The sequence below is a fragment of the Eretmochelys imbricata genome, chromosome 18 (assembly GCF_965152235.1).
Source record: "Eretmochelys imbricata isolate rEreImb1 chromosome 18, rEreImb1.hap1, whole genome shotgun sequence".
In the NCBI taxonomy this organism is placed as follows: domain Eukaryota; kingdom Metazoa; phylum Chordata; order Testudines; family Cheloniidae; genus Eretmochelys; species Eretmochelys imbricata.
In genome coordinates, this window is record NC_135589.1 from 16,377,660 (window position 1) to 16,397,720 (window position 20,061).

At 47.2% G+C, this 20,061-nt stretch overlaps 1 protein-coding gene across 3 annotated transcripts in view; it reads right to left on the reverse strand.

Moving 5' to 3' along the window:
* Window positions 1-8,524: 8,524 nt before the first annotated feature.
* The window catches only part of DVL1 (dishevelled segment polarity protein 1), a 174,411-nt gene continuing 162,874 nt past the window's right edge, over window positions 8,525-20,061 (reverse strand). For 2 of the 3 annotated variants that reach the window (XM_077837159.1, XM_077837158.1), the window contains exons 12-15: window positions 16,563-16,694; window positions 15,335-15,502; window positions 13,579-13,785; window positions 8,525-8,939 (exon numbers count right to left, since the gene is read on the reverse strand). In XM_077837159.1, coding sequence (XP_077693285.1) covers window positions 8,530-8,939; window positions 13,579-13,785; window positions 15,335-15,502; window positions 16,563-16,694 — 917 coding nt within the window. In that variant the 3' untranslated portion in view covers window positions 8,525-8,529. Of the gene's footprint in view, window positions 8,940-11,644; window positions 13,421-13,578; window positions 13,786-15,334; window positions 15,503-16,562; window positions 16,695-20,061 lie in introns of those variants that run through there. The other variant, XM_077837160.1, reaches the window with a different exon arrangement.

Genomic DNA, 20,061 nt, shown 5'->3' on the forward strand with positions numbered 1-20,061 from the left:
AGTTCGTCCCTTGCTTTGGGTCTCTTCTCCCAACAGTGCAGGGAGATCCGTAGCCCTGCTCGCCCTTGGCGACATGTTTGATCGGCACCTTGGATAGGTGCTGTTTATTAGCTGTTGCCTGTGCTGAAAGGTAGGCGCCATCGGGATGCTAAGGTGTGAGAAGGCGCACGTTCTCTCACTGCGAGTGAGATGAGTACATGGGTATTATCACCTCCATTGTACAAAGGGGGAAATGAGGCAGAGAGAGGCCATGGTCACACAACAAGTTGATGGCAGAGCTGGGAACAGACCCTAGGATCTCCCTAGGCAAAAGGCCATGCTCCTTCCCATGAATATATTATTAAGTGTATACTATCTAGTGCAGTGGTTCCCAAACTGGGGTCCCTGGGGGTTCACGAAACGTTACAGGGGGTTCTCGGGAAAAAATTCCCTAATGGCAGACAGAGCTGTCCCTAGGGACCCCAGGCATCACGGGGCCAGCAGCCTGGAGCCCCTGGACTTCCAAGAACTGAGCAGATTAAAGCAGTTATATCTATCACACTGAGGAGATTTAAACTTCAAGACGCCTTATAAGGAATGGAAAGGGAGGTGGATATTTTTTGCTGTTTTTAAAATTAAATAGGCAGCTAGTATTGTTTTTTAAATTATTATGAAGAACAAGTTTCAGCTTTGTTGTAACGTGTGTTGTTTGCCTGGACTGCTCAAGACCTGAATGCTTGTGTAGGAGGAACTCCTTGAGTTGGCTTCTTAAATCCCTTCATGCTGTTTCACATCTGACACTCCTTGATGAAACATAGGAGCCTTGTCTTATAACAGGCTTATTCAAAGTGATACAAGCTACGAAAGTGAGATCTGGGAAGAGTATTGCCGTTTTCATAACATAATAAAAATACTGTAATGATAAATAATTAATAGTGTGTAATAAGCATGTCATAAAAACAAATTTTATATTTCCAAGATCACGGCTTTTATAATTTATACTCAGGGAAAGGAGAAAATCCCTGGAAATATTCATTTTTAGGAGAGGGTTCGTGAGACTTGACATTTTAGTGAAAGGGGTTCACAGGTTGTTAAAGTTTGGGAACCACTGATCTCGTGATAACCAGCAGGCCCTGGGTTTGCAGGCGTTTCAGCGGAAGTTCCGTGTGTGGAGGGCTTGCAGACTGAGGCTGATGATATTTATTGCACTGCAGTAATGTCTATGAGCTCCAGGACCAGGACCTCACCGTGCTAGGCGCTGCAAGGACAAAGACTAGAAAGACAGTCCCTGCCCTCAAAGAGCTTACAGTCTGAAAGCCACAGTTATAACTAGGCTATGATTTCGGCATGGACATTTTTAGTACATTTTACAGCAGAGGTGTGGGGAAAAAAACCCTAAGTCACGTAAAGGCCACCAAATAATGTGTTTTTTGTTACATCAACATTCACAAGAGACTAGTGGGGATGCTGAAAGGTGAGGGCCAGGGAAGGGGCTGGAGAAAGGGCCCACTCCAGATTCACCCCACAGCAGCAGAGGCTGGGCCTGGCTCCCCATTCCAGGTGTTGTGACCTGCTACAAGAGGTTGCAGTGTCACTCTGGTTCGGCCCATGGGCCCCTCCATCTACATGCTCAGTGACTCTCAGGAGAAAGCCCCATCACAGACAAAATACAGACAGTATTTTGCTTGGAACATACACACACAGAGAATAGCAATCAGCCCCCAGAACTCCTCAAGTGCTCACAACCAAAGCATCCCAGGGACTGGTCTACATTGTAAAGTTAGGTAGAGCCAGCTGAGTCACTCAAAGGTGTGAAAAATACACCCCTCCCCCCCAGTGATGTAGTTAAGCCAACCCCTAACACCATTCTTCCATACTTAGCTACCACCTCTCGGGCAGGGGGATTAACGACAGCAAGGGGAGAACCCCTCCCATCACTACGGCGTTTCAATGGCGGAGCTGTAGCATTTTGAGTGTAGACATAGCCTCCCTTGCAAAGCTACCTGTTCTTTTTCCTGTGCTCTGCCTGAATGAAGGCTCAGTTCAATATCAATAAATCCCAGAAATTAAACCCATCGTGTGCATTCCATTTCATTGCCTACTCAAAGTGCGTTGCTTGCTGTGCTGAAAACAAAAGCAGTGCATTATTTCAGGGAGAAATCTCCTGGTTCCTTGTGTCTGAGTTTGTGGGTGGATTTTTTTTTTTTTTCCTAAAGGAACATCAAAGCAGGATCCATCTTTACCAAAATTAGATTCTAGATTATGAACAACAAAGTTTTTATGGGGCCTTTGTGTAGCAAGAACCATCATATTCTTTTTTGGGGGGACAGTAAAAAAGCATCATTTTATCACATTGTAACACACATACATCCTGATTCCACTCTCTTTTATATCAATTTTACACCCATGTAATTCCATTGACTTAAAATGGATTTACTCCTTATTTACACCACTAGATCAACATTTGGCCCTCTGAATCTACATTAAAATGCAACAGCTCAGTCTGAAGGTGCCTTCAGTGAGTTCCCCTCAGAAGTACCCAAGGCAGACCTTTTAGAAAGCAAGAAGCTCTTTTTCTGAGATCTCCCTATTTTATTCCGCCCCCTTCCCCCCCTTCAAAGTTGGCCCAAAGCGTTTGGTCTTTACCTCAATTTTTATCAGGGCGGCTTTATCAGTCAGTCACTGAGCTGCATGAAAATTATCCCATCAATTGAATGCACATGATGACTGGACATAAGCAGACACTAATCTATGGGATAGGCTGAACATTAGAGAAACAGGACTTTTGCAGTGCATCCCGTGCACACCTCTTCCTCTGCATTTCTTTAACTCCCTGCATACTAAAGTTCTTTTGGAGGTAGGAGCCTGTGTACGTGTGCGCATGGAAATTCATGTGAGTGGGATTTCGTGTGGAGTAAGGCGCTACTCAGCGCGAGCCAACGTATCAGAATCTGGCTTTATGCCTGGAAGTCCCCATTGCCGGAGACCGTACTCAAGGATGTGTTGTCACATGTGAGATGACCCAAGTGGTGATTTCATGACCATGCAGCAGTTTATGGCATTTTCAAACCAGGAAAGACACAAAGCCACATTCTTTGATGAGACTCTCTTGAGGTCAGCAGAGATTAAACTGACCCTTTCTTTTTACAGCCAAGTGAAGTCACCTGTTCTGGGACCCCAGCTGGAGTCAATAATCTAACTCCCTCATTAGACTGCTGAGTAAGTGCAGGCTGCACAACCTAGATCTGCAAGGTTTGAGAAATACTGGGCCCAGTTCTCCTCTCACTTACAGTTGAGCAGCTCTGCACTGGCTCTAAATTGTGATTAGCATCCAGCATTTAGCCAACTTCCCCTCAGCTCTCTCCAAGCCGACATGTAGGCTTTGAAAGATAGAAGAGCCGGGGAAGTTCTTCTGCACACAGCCCAGAGAAGAGGTCTCCAGTCCCTATCTGCTACAGGGCAGTACTATCCATGATAGGCCTGAGGGGCGTTCAGGGGTCGCCTAGGGTCCCATGATGACTGAGAGCAAACCCCCTCCCCCCATTCTGCTGGCTCTTGCCAGCCTAGGAGGGGGATTTGGTCTCAATCAAACTCTAGGGAGAATCCCTGTGCCAGGCCCATTCAGTCAATTCAGGCTTTAGAGGGAGGGAGGGCGGATCTCTTTATGCCGTTTATCAAAGGCATTTTGTTGGGGTTTCCTTGTTAGACTCATCTGCAATCTGCGGTCTGGCAGGATCCTGGTTTCCATCTCAGCTAGGGCAGACGTGCAGAGTCCAGAACAAAAGTGAGTCGACCCACAGGACTGTGTTAGTGGGTTCAAGCAGCTCCAGGGGACAGAGGGAGAGATTTCTCACTCCTTGGGTTTGCAACTCAGACAGCTTGTTCCAACCTAGGCCCAGGACTTAACACCTTCGTCCATCTAGTGCAAAATATCACACCATCTACATTATACTTGTGCCCGCACAGGCTCTGTCTACTGCCTTTCCAAAGGCAGGCTCAGGGAGAGGGAGGAGATAGGCTAATTAATCTAGCCTCTCTTTTGAAGAGACAAACATGCTTTCTGCACAAATGCATTGGTGACAAGCTCAGGGCCTGTGCCTTGTCAGTATCTGAGCATCCGGAGAAATGATGATAGGCCATACAACTCTAAATCCCAGTTCCCTGCTCTAATCTCCAGACCCCACATCCTCCTATCAACTGGACAGAATACTTACCTCTCTCAGGGAGGAACTGTCAGACATAATGCATGCCTCGAGATCCCCGGATAGCAAGTGCTACAGAAGTCCAATGATCCTCATCAATAAAGGGAAGACACTGGGTGCAGTTGTCACATAAAATTAAAAGCTTTTTTAGTGTTTAAAATAGCATTTACACGTAAGCAGCTATATATTAACTATACAGACACTTGGGTTTTAATACAATATCTACAAAAAAGAATTCAATTATGCAATAGACATTTAACAGGAACAGTGCAGTCCATGCTAGTAAAAGGTCACTCTCGGAGTAGAACCAATTCTAGAATAGGTGATAGTCTGGGTTTTCATTATTTAAAATCATTTAACGTTTTTCCCCCCTCTACTGTACATAAATTCTTTACATGTATTTCTAATCACTGATTAGAATGATTTTTTTTAAAGTCAATCTTATTACAATCCAGTTAAATGCAAAACAAAAACAATTACATCAACTCATCAGCTGTCAGTCTCAAGATGGGACTGTCAATTTGACAAAAAAACCAACAAAAATATCAAAAAAGTCAGCGCCTGTGCATCGTTTGCCATCCAATATACCTTTGGATAAAGTGTCCAGGGACTATTACCTCTGAAAAGCAAATGTGTTAACAGGAGGTCAAAGACATCAGCAGTGCCTTTAAGACGCTCATAAACCATTCACCAAAATCTTACTCTTTAGACAGTTGGGTTAATACATTAGGTGGGTGCATTACCCTCACATTCCAGTAGGAGGCATCATCCCAAAGCCTTGGCACATAGGTAATCTCTAATCCATAAAACACACCTATTTGTTCTTATTAGTTGCTGTTGACAGGAATGAATAAATAATAGTGCAAGTCCAGCTGCAGAGCACAGGCAGATTGTGTTAACTCCCCCCTTCCCCCCCCAATTCAAATACTATTTAAGGCTCCTGTTATGAGACCAGCTTGTCATTTGAACCCGTTCAGCATCACCCCCTTCATGTGCCTATTAACGGCAAGCCCATCACTTTTCTTTGCAGTGAGAGGAGGACAGGTCAAGATACATTCTAGAGCCAGACCACTGCCGGCTCCCCGACCTTAAAAGGAGCAAACTAACCTGGGCTCTACTAAGAAACGACATGCTCTTTAAGGGCCTGATCCGTCAACTATTCGCCACCTGGCGTAGCACTTACAACTGCCTCGTTGACGTCAAGGGCACGTCTCTCTGGAGGAAGCACTCCACCTGGCAGTATATGCTTGCAAAATTAGGCCCAAACGCCCGCAGGCGGCACAGATAAACTTGGACATATTTAAAGGCATCGGCAGGATTTTGGAGATCTCCCTCCATCCACTCATGAATAAGTGACAAACATTCTGCTCCTGGTTCCCCACTCACTCAGCCTGGCATCTCCCTAGACTTCAGTGGAGTTACTGTACATTCCTCCAGGGGAAGGGAGAGGGGAATCAAGCCCTAAGTATTATACTGCAATCATGATGTATTGCACTGTTCATAGAATGGGCATTTAGATTCTCCTATGGCTCTTCAGGGAATAGAAGATTCGAAATACCGTTCATTGTTTAATAACCTGCCATCGCACACAGAGCAGCACGTGCTTTGCCCTAAGTGGGAGCTTGATTTCAGCTGAAGCCAGTTTGGATAGAACCAAGTTAATTTCTAACTCACAGTCAAAGCCAGACTTGGCAGCCTGCTTCCTTCAGCAGATGAGCACCTTCCCACACCTACAATTGGGACTGTGTCAGCCTGAGTCCAGAGTCACCCATGCACACGGAAATACATAACACAATCATTTCAACACAGCAGCAAAGGGCAACACGACATAGAGCAGTTTTTCTGCCAATAGCACTTACCACAACAACAAAAAGAAAAATACAGCAAGTGTGTAACTGCAACTCTTGAAAAGACATACAAGGAAACAAAACACTTCAGCCTCCTTGGGTGAAAGCCCAGCCTGTAATCACTCCCCCTTCTGTATACCCTAACAGATTAACACTACCATCTTTTCCCCTGATCCCGTAACTTTTGCTTTAAGATAAAGTGAGCCAGAAAAAAAAAAAAAAAAAAGCAGAGAAGTGAAAAACTGGTTTAAAAGCAGAACCACCAGAGATTGTCAGTAAAATCAAAGACTTTTTTTTTTTTTTTTTTTTTTTTTTTTAAAATAGGGCCTCCTTGAGCTACAGCAAAAGTAAGGGACGATTTCTTTGATTGCTTTAAAAAAAAAAATCTCTGAATGTAATTAGTATTTGCATCATGCCTAGGTGAAAAATGAAAAAAACGTTGCAAACAGCTCCAGGTTCTAAAAGGATCGTGCAATTTTATATTGGTTACCGGCAACTCTGATACTTAGCCAGTTTAGGCTGGGATTCCAGCTGAATCAAAGAAACACAGCTTGGCGAGGCTAGCCAATGGGTGGGTTAGGCAAAAGGGATTTAGGGGCTTAAACAGGGAGTTGGTGTGTGGCATGGTGGGGTGTAACATCTACAGTGCTCCAGCACACTAACTGTCCATGTGGATCCTGCCACTGTGCATTAAGAGTACCCTAGTGTGCACTGGTGAAATGAATGGTTGTTTCAAACAGCCGTTATGTCAGTGCATTCTAGGGAACCTTGTGGGTAGAGCAGCAAGCTCCACATGGACCGTTGGTATGTGACGCCCTGGAACGCTGCAACTTTACGCCCCAGCTTTCTGTGCACTAACTCTTCATTTAGACACGCCCTAAGACCCACTGACTTTCAGGTTGCTCTGTGCTTAAGTCGCTTTTGAAAAGGAGCCCTACGATCCTAAGTCATTTTGCTACTTTTGCAAATTTTACCCTTTGTCTTTTTCTAATTCCACTAAGAAAAAGTAAAAGAAAAAGCTGTGGCAGCCACCCCAGGGTGCGTGACATGATAAGCACGCTGCTTGGGAAGTCAGTGCTGCAGTAGGATTATAAGGGAACATGAAATCCCAGCAGTATTCAGCTATACATCTCTTTTGCATGCCTGCTAGGCACTGAAACCAACAACAATGCAAGAAATATAGCCGGAGGGACCGTCATATTGGGGGTAAATCTTTTCTACACAGTGAAGCGTGATTTAAGCACCTATCCTCAAATTCATCAGGAAGAGTGGACTACTAATAAAGGTGGATTTTAACTGAAGGGCCAACAACATAGGACTGAAATCCTTGGAGATGTACGACAGCGGATGCTTAAGAAAAAGCTGCTGGTTGGAAGTGGGACCCTTAACACAGTTTTCACTGTGTGTCAGGTAGAAAGATGAATCGGTTTTAGCATTTCTGAGCTGTCCATAAAAGCATTTCCCTTACCTAGCCCTGTCTGCATTCAGAACATGCCCACTTGGTAACACTGCAGGGCCAACCCCAGGATTCTGATTCACAGCAGAGGTGAAGCTGGGAAGGGTGATGCCAGGAAGATCTTATTCAGCAACCGAGAGGAAAAAGAGCGGCCAGAATTACCAGCAAAGCCACTGATGTGGGCAGGAATAGGATGAGAATCCCCTCTTTAATCAGGGGAAGCTGCATCTATGCCTTGAATAACCAGATAGTGGCAACTGTCCCATTGCTGCAGGAACAACCTTTCCAACAGCAATTAAGTGCACGTTAAGACCAGACAAAAATGGACATGCCTCATCATCAGGGGTGTCACGGTTGTGATAGGATGATGTCAAAATGAAAGACAATTCTACTCCTTACTCAGCAGAGGAAAGAAGGGTTCTACATCGAATCAGATCTTTGCCTCCTGCTGGGAATTTCCCCTCTTACATACTGCCCACAAACTTTCAGGCGTCAGGGCTGCATGTGTTGTATTTTGCTATTTACCAGACGTATGACAAGGAAATCAATCATAGTAGCCAGTGTTTCTGGTAAGACAGAGAAAGAGAGAGAGAGAGAGAGAGATAAAGGTGCTAATAATGCATCACTGGAAACTTAGAAGTCATATGAAATAAAAAAAGCCTTGAATCAGTCAAGACGACACACTAATTGCACTGAAAGTAGGTGCCACAATTACCAAAGCTCGTCAGGCTGTGAATATACACCAGTCAATCACATTAAAAAAAACAACATGAGGAGAAAGGGAAAAAAAAGAGGAGGAAAGAAAAGATGCCATCGATTTGCTGATATTTAAGAATCCCAGGGGATTTTTTTTGTTTTTTGTTTTGCAACACACGACTGAGATTCAGGAAGGTGTTACATGCAATACAGCCAAGCTTTCTTTCTTAAAGTGTTCGGCAAGGACCCCGACCCCCCCCCCCCCGCCCCAAAAAACCCAACCCCAACATCAATGAAAACAAGCCCCTCCCGCCCCTCCCCCCGAAACAGAGTCTGAAGGCACTTCCTCTCACATGATGTCAACAAAGAATTCGCAAGGGTTGCCCATCGCCTTCTGGAAGGACTGCCGGCTCCCCGTCAGCTCTGGAGGAACGGAACTCAGTTCTCTCACGGGCGGTCCCCCGGGGGGTCCACTCGTCCCGTAGACTTTGGAGCCTAGCTTTGGCAGGTTGTAGAGGGGTGGGACCCCCGGAGGCCCGTACGAATGGTGGCTGTGGTGGCTTCTCTCGCTGTGGGTGGCAGAGACGTGGCTGAGCTGGCTGACGGGCCGTTCGCGGCGCACCACGCTGGCTCCGCCCCCGCTGCGGGCGGTGTGGTCGGATTCGCTGCCGCTTCCGGCTGACTTGCGGTCCTTCTCCCTGCCCAGTGCCCTCCGGCTGTTCTCACTGTTGCTCCGGTTAGAGCCGCTGCTCTTGCTTCCTGTGGACAGCGAGCAACAGGAACAGAATGGGAGGGTCAGTCAGTCATGTTTCCTCCCCTCCTCTTTCATCAACACGTCCTGAAATCCCCCCGGCATCAAACCCACAGTGGCAACAATGACCATGACCAACTCCGGCCCACGTCAAGCACAACAGGCTATGGAGGACTCCAGAATTTGGCGACGACACCTGCTAGAACAAAGCTGAGGAGGTTGCGGCATGCAAAGATGCACATCGATCCAATCCACCCTCCGGAGCCAGCATGGGGAAAGCATTAGCTAGCCTAGAACTACAGCCTGAAGCCCCTCTGCTTCCATGCCTTCCCACTGGCCAAGCAAAGAAGAGGGAAAAGACAAAAAGGGGAGAAAAAGGAGGGATGGGGGGGGGGCCACGGGTTCTGTTTTTAAACACAAAATAGGTTTCTTCTAACACTATGATTGACTCAATGTGTGGCTGCCAGGAACCCTGGCACAGGAATGGGTTATTCTACCACGAAACCGCTTCTTCAGAACAAAACTCATCTGCTCTTTCCGGCATCAGCCTTTGGTAAACAAAGCGGATTCAAAGGACGGGCCTGCTCCAAATCCAGTGAAGTCAATGGAAGTCGTTCTGTTGGCTTCCATGGCATTAGGACCTGATCCAAAGGCAGACTCCTACAAAGCCCATCACGGAGGCGCTTTGTGGTTGTAGTGTCCTTCAAAAGCCGGTGTGTAGAGTTGTTGCACGTAGATTGCCATGTATCATGCACATGCTGAGTCTAGAAGATGTTCCCAACAGAGGCTGAAAATGATGCCTTAGAGGTTGTGTGCAAGCAGTGCATGAGAGTGTGAGCTATTGACTTCACTGGGTTTTGGGTCAGGCCCAGCGTGAACAGCTGCAGGAGGTTCTCAGATATCATAAGGATGAGCATGGAAGGATACTTCGGCAGATATTTCCAAGTAAAATCTCTCTCCTAAAAAAAATAAAAATCCTAACTTTCCAAGCCATCATTCGACAAGGAACTAATTGCTCTGCTTAAACCAAAGCCCTTAGAGTTTGAGGCTCCATTCACGAACAAACTCCACCGCCTCGTAACCATGGGCCAGATTCTGAATTTGAACAAGTGCTTGCTACTCCACTCAGTCATCACAGCATTGATGGTTAATGCAACGGAAGAGAGGGAAAGAGAGAATCACAGGTGCTCCTATTGCTAGTCGCGGCTCTCCTTCTGCTGATGAGATTATATTGAGAAAAGGCAAAACAAAAAAGAGATGGAGGAAAGAAAACTAGCCAGGCCTGGTGTGTGCAGTAGAGATCTCAAAGTCTCCTGCAGAACGCAGAGGGCTTGAGGACCAAAGCAGAACGTGGAATACCCAAGACGCAGTGTGGACGAGGGGTTTGAACTCAGGACTAGCAGGCTGCAACTGGTGAGTTCTATTCCTAATTTCCACCAATTCCCCTGTTTGCTTTAGGCAAGACACTTGACTGTTCTGGGCTTCAGTTTCTCCATCTATGAATGGAGGTTATAACATTTACTCCCCTACCTCCCAGGGGTGTTGTAAGGATTGGTTAGCTAAGCCCTTTGAAAACAAAGCGTTACATAAATGCTGAGTTTCATTATCAAACATCTCCTAATGAGCCAATAAACCCCGCCCCCGCCATGTACCAGAACATAATTGGGAATTAATAAGATGACTGTTCCAGCCCACACTCCAGGCAGGATCGACGCCAGAGCGACACAGAATTCTTACAAGGCACTGATTATAATTCATCCTCGAGCGAATGGCGCTGTGCCCATCACCACCCAAACACAAATCTTAAGGCAGGGCTCTTTGGCAACTGCTTTGCAAAATCAAGAAGCACCTTGATAGGAAGAAACTCCAGTGCAGTGGGCCTTTGTTCCCCAGCAGGAAGTCCCCACATTGTGGCAATCTTTGAAGCACTAGAGAAGTCTCCTTTTCCCCTAACGTGTCCCAGGACAATAGCATCAGTTTTCAAGCAGGAATTCCCATGGATGGAGAGATCGGTTTAAAACCTGATGGCACAAAACTGGCCCCTTGACATTCTCCTCCCACGTTCTAGCTCTACGCTGGGCATGCAATGCCGAGTCTGTAGTAACGTTCTGAGATTAAAGCTGGCGTGTATGTCAAAGTAAAGGTCTCTGTGGGAGCTGCTATTCGAGATCGGGCCCCAGAACGGGGGCTCACTTACCCCGTCAGCACAGTCACTTCTGAAGGTAGGAGCGCATTCAGTTTGGTGCAGGTGAAAGGAGCTGAACTGACAGCTTTGGAGAACTAAGCCCTCTATTTACTAAGAGCTGTGTCCTCCCCAGAACAGTAAGATTCGGGCAACAGCAGGGCAAGCTTCCTCTTATTGCCCTTCCAATACACCTCACCACAAATCCAGGAGAGGAGAACAAAATCTAGGATCCTTGGCCGCTCTGACGACTACCAACGAGGTACCAATTGTATGACATGGACACTCACCAGATCTGCACAGACACCCTCGGGCTCCCCGGCCACTGAAATCCTGGGATATCCCCTTTTCTGTCTGGGGGTCACGACCAACCTGCCAGAGCCACTCTCTCATTTTGAATAGCTGAGTTATTGCTACACCCTCAGTGGCTGCTCACTTTACGCTTCCATCAGTCACATCAGCTTTCCGAATGCCCAGTGTGACTAGATCCAGCTGCCTGGTCCAGCACCCCCCAACAACTAAGGTGCATGGCTGGCACCCACAGGCCTTCCACCAGGCGTATAACAGGAGAGAATTGGTGGACACCTCCAGAAGCAGCTTATTGGATTAATAAAAACAGGATGCAGAAGGAAAAAAGTCAAAAGGCTGACCAAAGGCGCTCAGGGGCGGGCACCATTTGGAAGTCTGCACGTTGGCAGGGAGAATTCGGACGTCATTCCCCGGTAGCTGTTGTCCCGCTCTGCGGTCAGATTGCTCACTCCACTAATGCCACAGTATTACAACAAGATGCGCTGGGACAGGTAAAGTGCCTCTGACAATTGAAAATAAAATAAAAGGGGAGGAGGGGAACAGCTAAACATTTGGATCACAAGAGTCTAAATGATCATGCTATGAATTTTGTTGTTATTATGGAGGCGTTTGAAGCTTACCAATCCCCTAGTGTCAGCCATTCCTTTCTGAATCCTTCAGTCTAATGCGTGCTCAGAACAAAACAAGGGAATAACACAGTTACAAAACAAGAAACAACACAGCAGTGTAGTTTCCAAAAGTAGAACAAGGGAGAAAAAAGTGCTGAACCCTTCAAAATGAAACCCTCCCGTTGCCTTTAATGAAACTCTCCTAGCTGGTAACCCAGGATGCATGGATAAAAAGACTGGACCTTTCCTATTCCAGCAGCAAAGAGCTAATGTTCTGTTGCTCACAGGGACTGGTGAACCACATTAGGAAAAATCAGTGTCCCCCCGCCCCAGTGGCGGAACAGACCTGATGTGGATTTTTTTCCTAAAGATCTGAATTTTTTTGGTTCCCCTTCCCCACACATTTGTTTTCAGCTGAGGTGGGAAGGGCAAGCGCTGGTCGTCTCACCAGAGAGTTCTTCTCATGGGATTCCCAGCCTGAGTTTGCAAAACGAAGCAGGTTGGGTTAAGTCTGGAGGCGCTGCGTGCAAATTACTGGATGTTCATCTTGGTAACATAATTCACGCCCAAGCTTGAAGCCTCCTTCTGAGCCTTGCCTTTTGGTTATGGGCAGCGTTTCCAAGAGGGATATTCACACTGGAAGCAGTGAATTTCAGAAATTGCAGGGGACCGCCCACTGGACAGTCCTACCACAGAATCATGTTTTCTTTACTTGGCTCAGAAGAAGGACGTAGCAAGGGCTGGAAGGAGGTGGTACGTTTACGCAACCCATGCAACATGCATCAGAGCAAAAGTAATTGTGGTCCCAGCGGAACAGCGTTTAGGGGTTGCAGTCCCTTTGGCTGGCTGCTCCAGACAGCACTCTTTTTGCTTATTTCACACGAGAGGAAGTGAATGGCCTTCTGCACTCAGGATGGAAGTGGAAGCCAGGAGCACGTAGTTTGGAAGCCCACTTCTGTCCCTGACTCTCAGTTCTGGCACATGGCTTCAAGCAAACCACTAACGGCCTGATTTTCATGGACATTGAGCACTCCACTGAACTCGGCGACTCGCACCTGTGAAAACCAGGCTCTTCACCTCTCAGGGTCTCATTGTTGCCTTTTGATTAGTCGGCAAGCTGCTATCTATGTAGCTCTTTCCCAGGGTGAGGACTGGGTCATTAACGCTGGATTAATTAGGGATTTGTAAGTGCTACGTAGTATGTAATGCTGTGGGGTACCTATGCCACATTGGACATGACAGACAGCCTTGTAACTAGTTCCCCCTTGGTTCTTGCTCTGTGTGCTGAGCTCTAGCGAACTACCCAGATGGAATATCGTGCTGGCTCAATTAAAATGTAACGGGCACTTTCACTCCGGTGCTGAAAGGCCGGCCCTCCTCTCCCTTGAGTCTGCAAAGAGAGATTTGATTCAGCACAGTTGCAGCAAATCCCATGCATGGAGCATACAAACCACGGGGAAGGGGAGCACAGACAGGACTAGGGAAACTCAAGCAAACGGCCAGGGATAACGGGAGCTGGGACACCGTGTGTTCCACTCACAGGCTTACCTTCACTTTGCTGGCTACCCGCGCTGCCACTTCCGTAGCTGAAGCCTGGGTCCTGGTATGCTGGTGGGAAGCATGGAGGGGGGAGTGGGTACTGGTAGGGGTAACCCTGACCCAATGGCCAAGGTGCAGCAGGATGTGGAAGGGGAGCAAGAGTGTCCTGATCAGAGGCTCCGCTAGAACCGTTGTTAAGGTTCAAGGCAGCCATATCTGGAGGGAGAAAGAAAAGGTGAGGACAGTACAATTCCCTAGCACCACCCTATAGAACGACAGCTAATGGGTTTACCTGGGACTTAACCTCAGCTGTTCAATCCAACTATTACCCAGGGTGAAGTGGGCCTGAATATTGAATATGGAGGGACGGGTATTCTCAAGCAGGCGTGTGCAATTGGGAGTGCAAAAAACACATGCACTGATCTGATTCGTTGCCCCAAACCTTTTATCATTTGCCTATCCGCCCGCAAAGACATTCTTTTTACAGGCAGCGTCTCAGTGGGGAGATGGGCCTTGCAGCAGAACCAAAAGGTTAACGAAGCCAGTCTCTGGTGGACTGTGGAAGGATGGTGGCCTTGTGCTTAAGACACTAGACTGGGACTCAGGAGATCAGGGCTCAATGCCTGACTCTGCTTCAGACTCCCCGTGTGACTTTGGGCAAGTCCAGCCAGGGCTGCGATTCCCAGCGTGCGTACTCACACTTGCACTAGTTCACGCTGAGCGAGTGTGCTAAAACGAGTAGTGAAGCTGTGGCAGCATGGACAGCTCAGGCCAGCCGTCCCGACAATAAACCGGCTTAGGCCCTGGGGTGTGGGGGACATGCTCAGGGCAGCTAGCCCGGGCTGCTGCTCCCACTGCTCGAACACTATGGCGGCCACGCTCCTATTATTAGCGCTAGCTTGCCTCAGGCCGCACCCCGAGCTCAGATGTAGCTTCGATCCCCTCTGTGCTTCAGAGCCCTTTCTGTACAAGGGGGATCGGTCCTGACCGCCGAGGGAAGTTGTGAGGGTACAGCCATTGCTGAAATAGAGGTGCTAACGCGCTACCACGATGGGGGCCCCCAAAATGACCTGAAGAATGAATTCCAGAGCAAGAGGGGTCAGCGGAGAATGCCCTGGCAGCCTATTCCCATTTACATGAAAGGAGGGCCAGACGGAATGCCTCTGCTGATCACGCTTGTGTCGGGGCATGAAATCATTATTCAATTTCAGATCATACTTACACAGTCTGCATCGCCATAGCATTTGAGCCCCTCACAGCATCCCCGTAAGGCAGGGTAATCCTAGCCCCATTTTACAGATGAGAAACTGAGGCCCGAGGACAGGCAGGCGTGTGACAGTCAGGATTGGAACCCAGATTTCCTGAGTCCCAGTCCAGTGTCCTATTTCACTAGGCCATCCTTCCAACCCAGATAAGAACATAAGAACGGCCATCCTGGGTCAGACCAAAGGTCCATCTAGCCCGGTATCCTGTCTTCCGACAGTGGCCGATGCCAGGTGCCCCAGAGGGAATGAACAGAACAGGGAATCATCAAGTGATCCATCCCCTGTCGCCCATTCCCAACTTCTGACAAGATAACTCAGTTGCTTCTCCTAGAGGAAAATATTGGCTCACGATCATGTAACTCTGGTGGGGGGCAGGCTCGTGTGTGGAAATCGCCACGCTTGTGAGATCCCACAGGAGGTTGTCCTGCGCTTCCTGCCAGGACAGAGGAGCTGGCATAGAGCACATGCGCAGCTTTGCCCTTCACGGTCGAGGAACTTACTGCTGCAGAGGTCCCCGAAGACATAATAGCACTGCTCTGAGAAGGTGATTTTGTTCACAGTGTGCCTGAGGTAGCCGTGTTTTAACATGCTGCTGGCGTATTTTCTAGCCTCTCGTCTGTCCTTGAAGCCCTCCACGTGCGTGTAAAGCCAGTCGACCACATCTGCCCCTGCAATGGGAGTGGGGAATGGAGAAAGAGAAACATCCCAATGTTACTTTTAGCCGGCAAGACAACGTTCAAACTCCTATCATTATCTATCACAATGCATTTGGGCCTATAGGCCTCAGCCAGCTCAGAGCATCGTTGTGCTAGGCACTATCAAAAAAAGATACAGGTCAGGCCCTGCCCCAGAAAGCTTCAGAATATCATATTTTCACAGCACCTTTCATCAGGCCCGTCACTGAAATGCATTCACCTCTGGGGTGGGATGGAGCACCTGTCTAACAGCGCTAACCACCACCAGCCATCAGTTTAAACCAGGAAGTGAAGAATAATCCTGCATCCAGGTGGAGCACCTATTCATTTAAATGCTAAAAAAAAAACCAAAAAAAAAAAACCATGGATTTTTTTTTTTTACATGGTGCATATGAGAAGGAATTAAGACAACCTGAAATGACACAGTGTTTATACAGACAGTGACAGGTTTTCAACAGATATGGGGGGCCAGGAGGGGTGCAGACTCCAGGCTGTCTAGTGTCCTGTTTAGGTAACAAGTAAAAGTCACGTAGGTTGTTTAGAGCTCAGTACATATTTGCATGCAGCATGAAAACACCATCTGGGTCACTTGGCAGTTTCCGTTCAAGAGGGAAATAGCTGGGGTGGTTCAGGTCGTGACTGAGATGCCTTGGCCGAGCTGTGTGAACGTGCAGGTTTGGAGCAGCAGGGGGCGCTGCTATCCTGGACCGAGATGCCTTGGCCGAGCTGTGTGAACCTGCAGCTTTGGAGCAGCAGGGGGCGCTGCTATCCTGACAGGCACAGGATGGGAGCAGCAGTGGTATTATCCATAAGGGTTCAGGTGCAGTGGGACAATGGGTGGGGGAAGCTTGCACAGTCCTAGCCCACACTAGTTCAAACTCGAGCCATTCATTCTTCCTTTTCACAACTAGATTCTTTCACAGAAACACACAAGAAAAAAAAAAAGTCACCACGGCTCTAAAAGGCAGCTCCCAAAGATGGTTTCTAACAAGCCACTGGGTGATCTGCGCAGCCGTCGGGCGGACCCGCTTACCTATCACTGCATTGGAGATGGTAATTTTTAACCACATTCTGTCCCGGATTTCCAGGCCTGAGTCAGGTAACTGCATAACCTTGACAATAGTAGCCATGTCACTCTTCACAGTCAAGGGAGATTCTTCCAATTCTGAAAGGAAGAGAGGTTACATGCTTCTCGGAGCTCAGCCACCTCCACAGAGAGAGTCACTTCGTTTCAGCTCACCGTTTGGATTGCGCCTTTCAAGACACAGCTTTCCAAAGCAGAGGCAAGACAGAGTCACAGGATTCCCCCATCTTGCCCTCAGCAGTAGCACCAAGGTGCAGTATTCACACCAGTTCTGTAAAGATGCTGCTTGGCATGAACAGTTTAGTCACTGAGCTGCAGGCATCCTGCAGGTGTTGGGTTCTCTAGCCAGCTACAAGTCGCTCCCGGCCCGTTTCCCTAGGGGGAGCTCCTGAGGCTGATCCAATCATCAGCAATTTCCCATGTAATGTGCAGCGCTCCCAGAGGGACTTCAGGCAACACTCCCTCCACATTCAACCCACCATAGGTCACGTGGTGGTCGTACAACAGACAATGTTAGGAACAAGCACGTTTTGCTTCTACCTAGACCTTTGGGTTAGTCACTATGAATGGTGGCACCTGCCAGGGAAAGAAGAGGGTAAGTCTATTCTGCTATCAATGCACCTGCAGCTCATGTCAATGGGCACAGTGCAGGCATCAAAGGGAGGAGTGAAGTGAATCGGGAAACTAGAAGACAGCCTGTATCAGTAACAAGCCCTGGGCTGGTGGACGCCTTGAAAATGACTTTAGTGGTACGCAGCCTTACAAACCAGGGAAAGTAATGAAACCCAATGAGAACACATATACCCCCTCCCCCACGCTCCATGCACCTCTCTTGCAGAGTATTTGGAAAAGCCAATTCTAGATGTGTCAGCACTGATCAGCCGTTGCTGCTTTTCTCATTTGACCACCCCATCTCGTGCACAACTCCCCTGACCTGAGTGTTCAGCTAGAAACAAGAGTGATTTGTTTTGCTGATCCATTTCAATAATAAAACCCAACAGTAAGTGCCTGCCAGATCTTCTGTGCTGGCTGGGCAGGGTTAAGCCTGGCCCCCCTGTCCCTCATATGGGAGGGGTATTCTCCTTGGTTACCTCACCCAGCAACTCCTAGGGCCCTTCCTTCCAATCTCTCTCGTTACTATGATCTGCGAGACAGGTGTGAACCCCAAACGCCATCCAACTCTGGATCCAATTCCCAACTTCACAACTGGTAATGTATTTTTAATGGGCTGCCCACCATACTCATTGTGTTAATCCTGCCTCCCATCCTCCCAGCTCAGGAGAATTCATATCCATCATGTAGCTCAGGCTCATCTCTAACAGAAACATAGCAAGTCATGAGCCCCCTCACTTTTCTAGGAGAGCAACGGAACCAATTTCACTTTGCGTCAGCCACCCTCACATTTTTGGTAAAAGGCACAAGTACGACACAGCGAAAACTCAAACCATTGATCTTGATACATGCACATCTACACACTTGAAATATACCATCACATGCCATATACACACACAAGGCTTCTAAACTCTCATGCCATCGGAGCAACACTAAGATTTGCTTTTGCTTTAAGTTAGTTTGGTTAGTGACAAAAAGCAACTTTTTAAAAAAAGAATATCTAATTTAAATATGCAGGGAGCAATAAACTTGATTTTCATATGGCCTGTCTCCAAATCAGTATTATGCTTTTTGAAGCCACTGGAAGCAGAAGGATGCTGGATCAGTAGGCTGTAGTTTGCAGGTGGCTGTCCAAATCTGAAAACTCTCAGTTACAGCAAAGAAAATGTATCCATCTCAGGACTGGACTTCCTCAAGTAACCCTTGACCCGACAACATGACTGAGTGGGGTTGTGAATACACAAGCATTAGAACAGGCAGAAATGCCGACAATCTTTTGAATCAGATGCATTAACCCAGTGATACTCAGATCCCAGTGGTTCAGGAGCCAAATTAGTGATCAACGTTACCCAAAGGAGCCATAATGTATTGTTTCATGTACTCTCTCTCTCTCTCTAGAGAGAGAGTAAATTAGTCATTTTGCTGCGAGGATTCTATAGAAGTATTCTCACAGCAAAATGACTGACCAAGTGTTCTACACTTGGTGAACAACACAGTAAAAGCATCTGATTGGTTAATAATTAAACCACACCATGTTTTAATATCATGTGCAGCAAAGAGAGACACACTAAAGAGCCACTTGCCGCTTCTGAGCCCTAGTCTGAGTATCACTGCATTAGCCCATTGCTTTAGATTGGTTCTGAGTGGTACCTTTACCTCTCAATTTCACCCCTCCACTCTTAGAGATTACTGATAAGAAGGGTATATATACACACACACACACACCAGGACAATGCAGTTGTACCATACCTCATGCCATCTTTATTTCACACCTTCATTCTAATGCATGTGTGTACAATATTTACTGAAGAGACAGGCCCACGCAGAAGGAATAAGTAGCTTTGGGCAGGATACCCCTTTTCAAAAAGCAAGATGGTATTTCACAGTAATGGTCTGAGGGCTTGATCAAACCCCATTCAAGTCAATGGAAAAAAACTCCCATTGATTTCAATGGGTTTTGGATCAGACTCCGAAACACAACAGCTGCCAAGAAGGACTTTGCAATGCTCAGGGGCTAGTCCTGTAGAAAACTGGAGTAGTTTTACACATAAAGGTCTCTAGGGTGATCTCAGAAGACCCGGAAGGGCCGTAAGCAAGCTCCTCTTCTGAAAATGGAGGGGGGAAAGATGCTCTGCCTTTGATAGATAAACCAGCATTGGCGCTTGTCCTGGCTGAAGGCAGCTGGCCCAACAGAGAAAATCAGAGGCTAATGCAAGAAATTGTTGCCATGGAATGAGCTGAAAATTATTCTAGAACAAGGTACCTTTTTCAATAATAATTAATATGAAAAACTGCATCTATCTGGTGTGAAAAAGTCTGATTTAACAGCAATTGAGTAGTCAGGTCCCTGAGGAGTCCTGTGTTTGAGAGAAAAAGCCTGAAGAAACAAAGAGATAACGAAACCGATCAAAAAAACAAAAAAGAAACCCAAGCCCTGCTGCTTTGTGGGTTTCATCTGAGCTCCCCTCCGCAATCTCAGGTGCTTTAGTCACAAATGTTGATGTAACACTGGCTGCCCCAATACGTCTGATGTTAAGAACAGGCAAGAGAGCAAAAGGGGTGGGCTGCAAGGAAAAAAAAAAGTCTCTCAACCCGTTTACGTTATCCCAGCCCCATTATATAAACAGAGTAAACCAGGAGACATACCACAGTACTCAAAAGAAGGAACCCCGACACAGACTTGCACTCAGCTAATGCTGCTCCATTAACTGGCTGCTTCCACATTTACAGCCAAAACAGTAAAACTGATGTTTATATTTGCTGTGAGTATCAGCAACATAACCCTGAGAGACTCTAGGAGGCTCTTGGACGGGGAAGTGCAAGGCTGGAAAGCCCT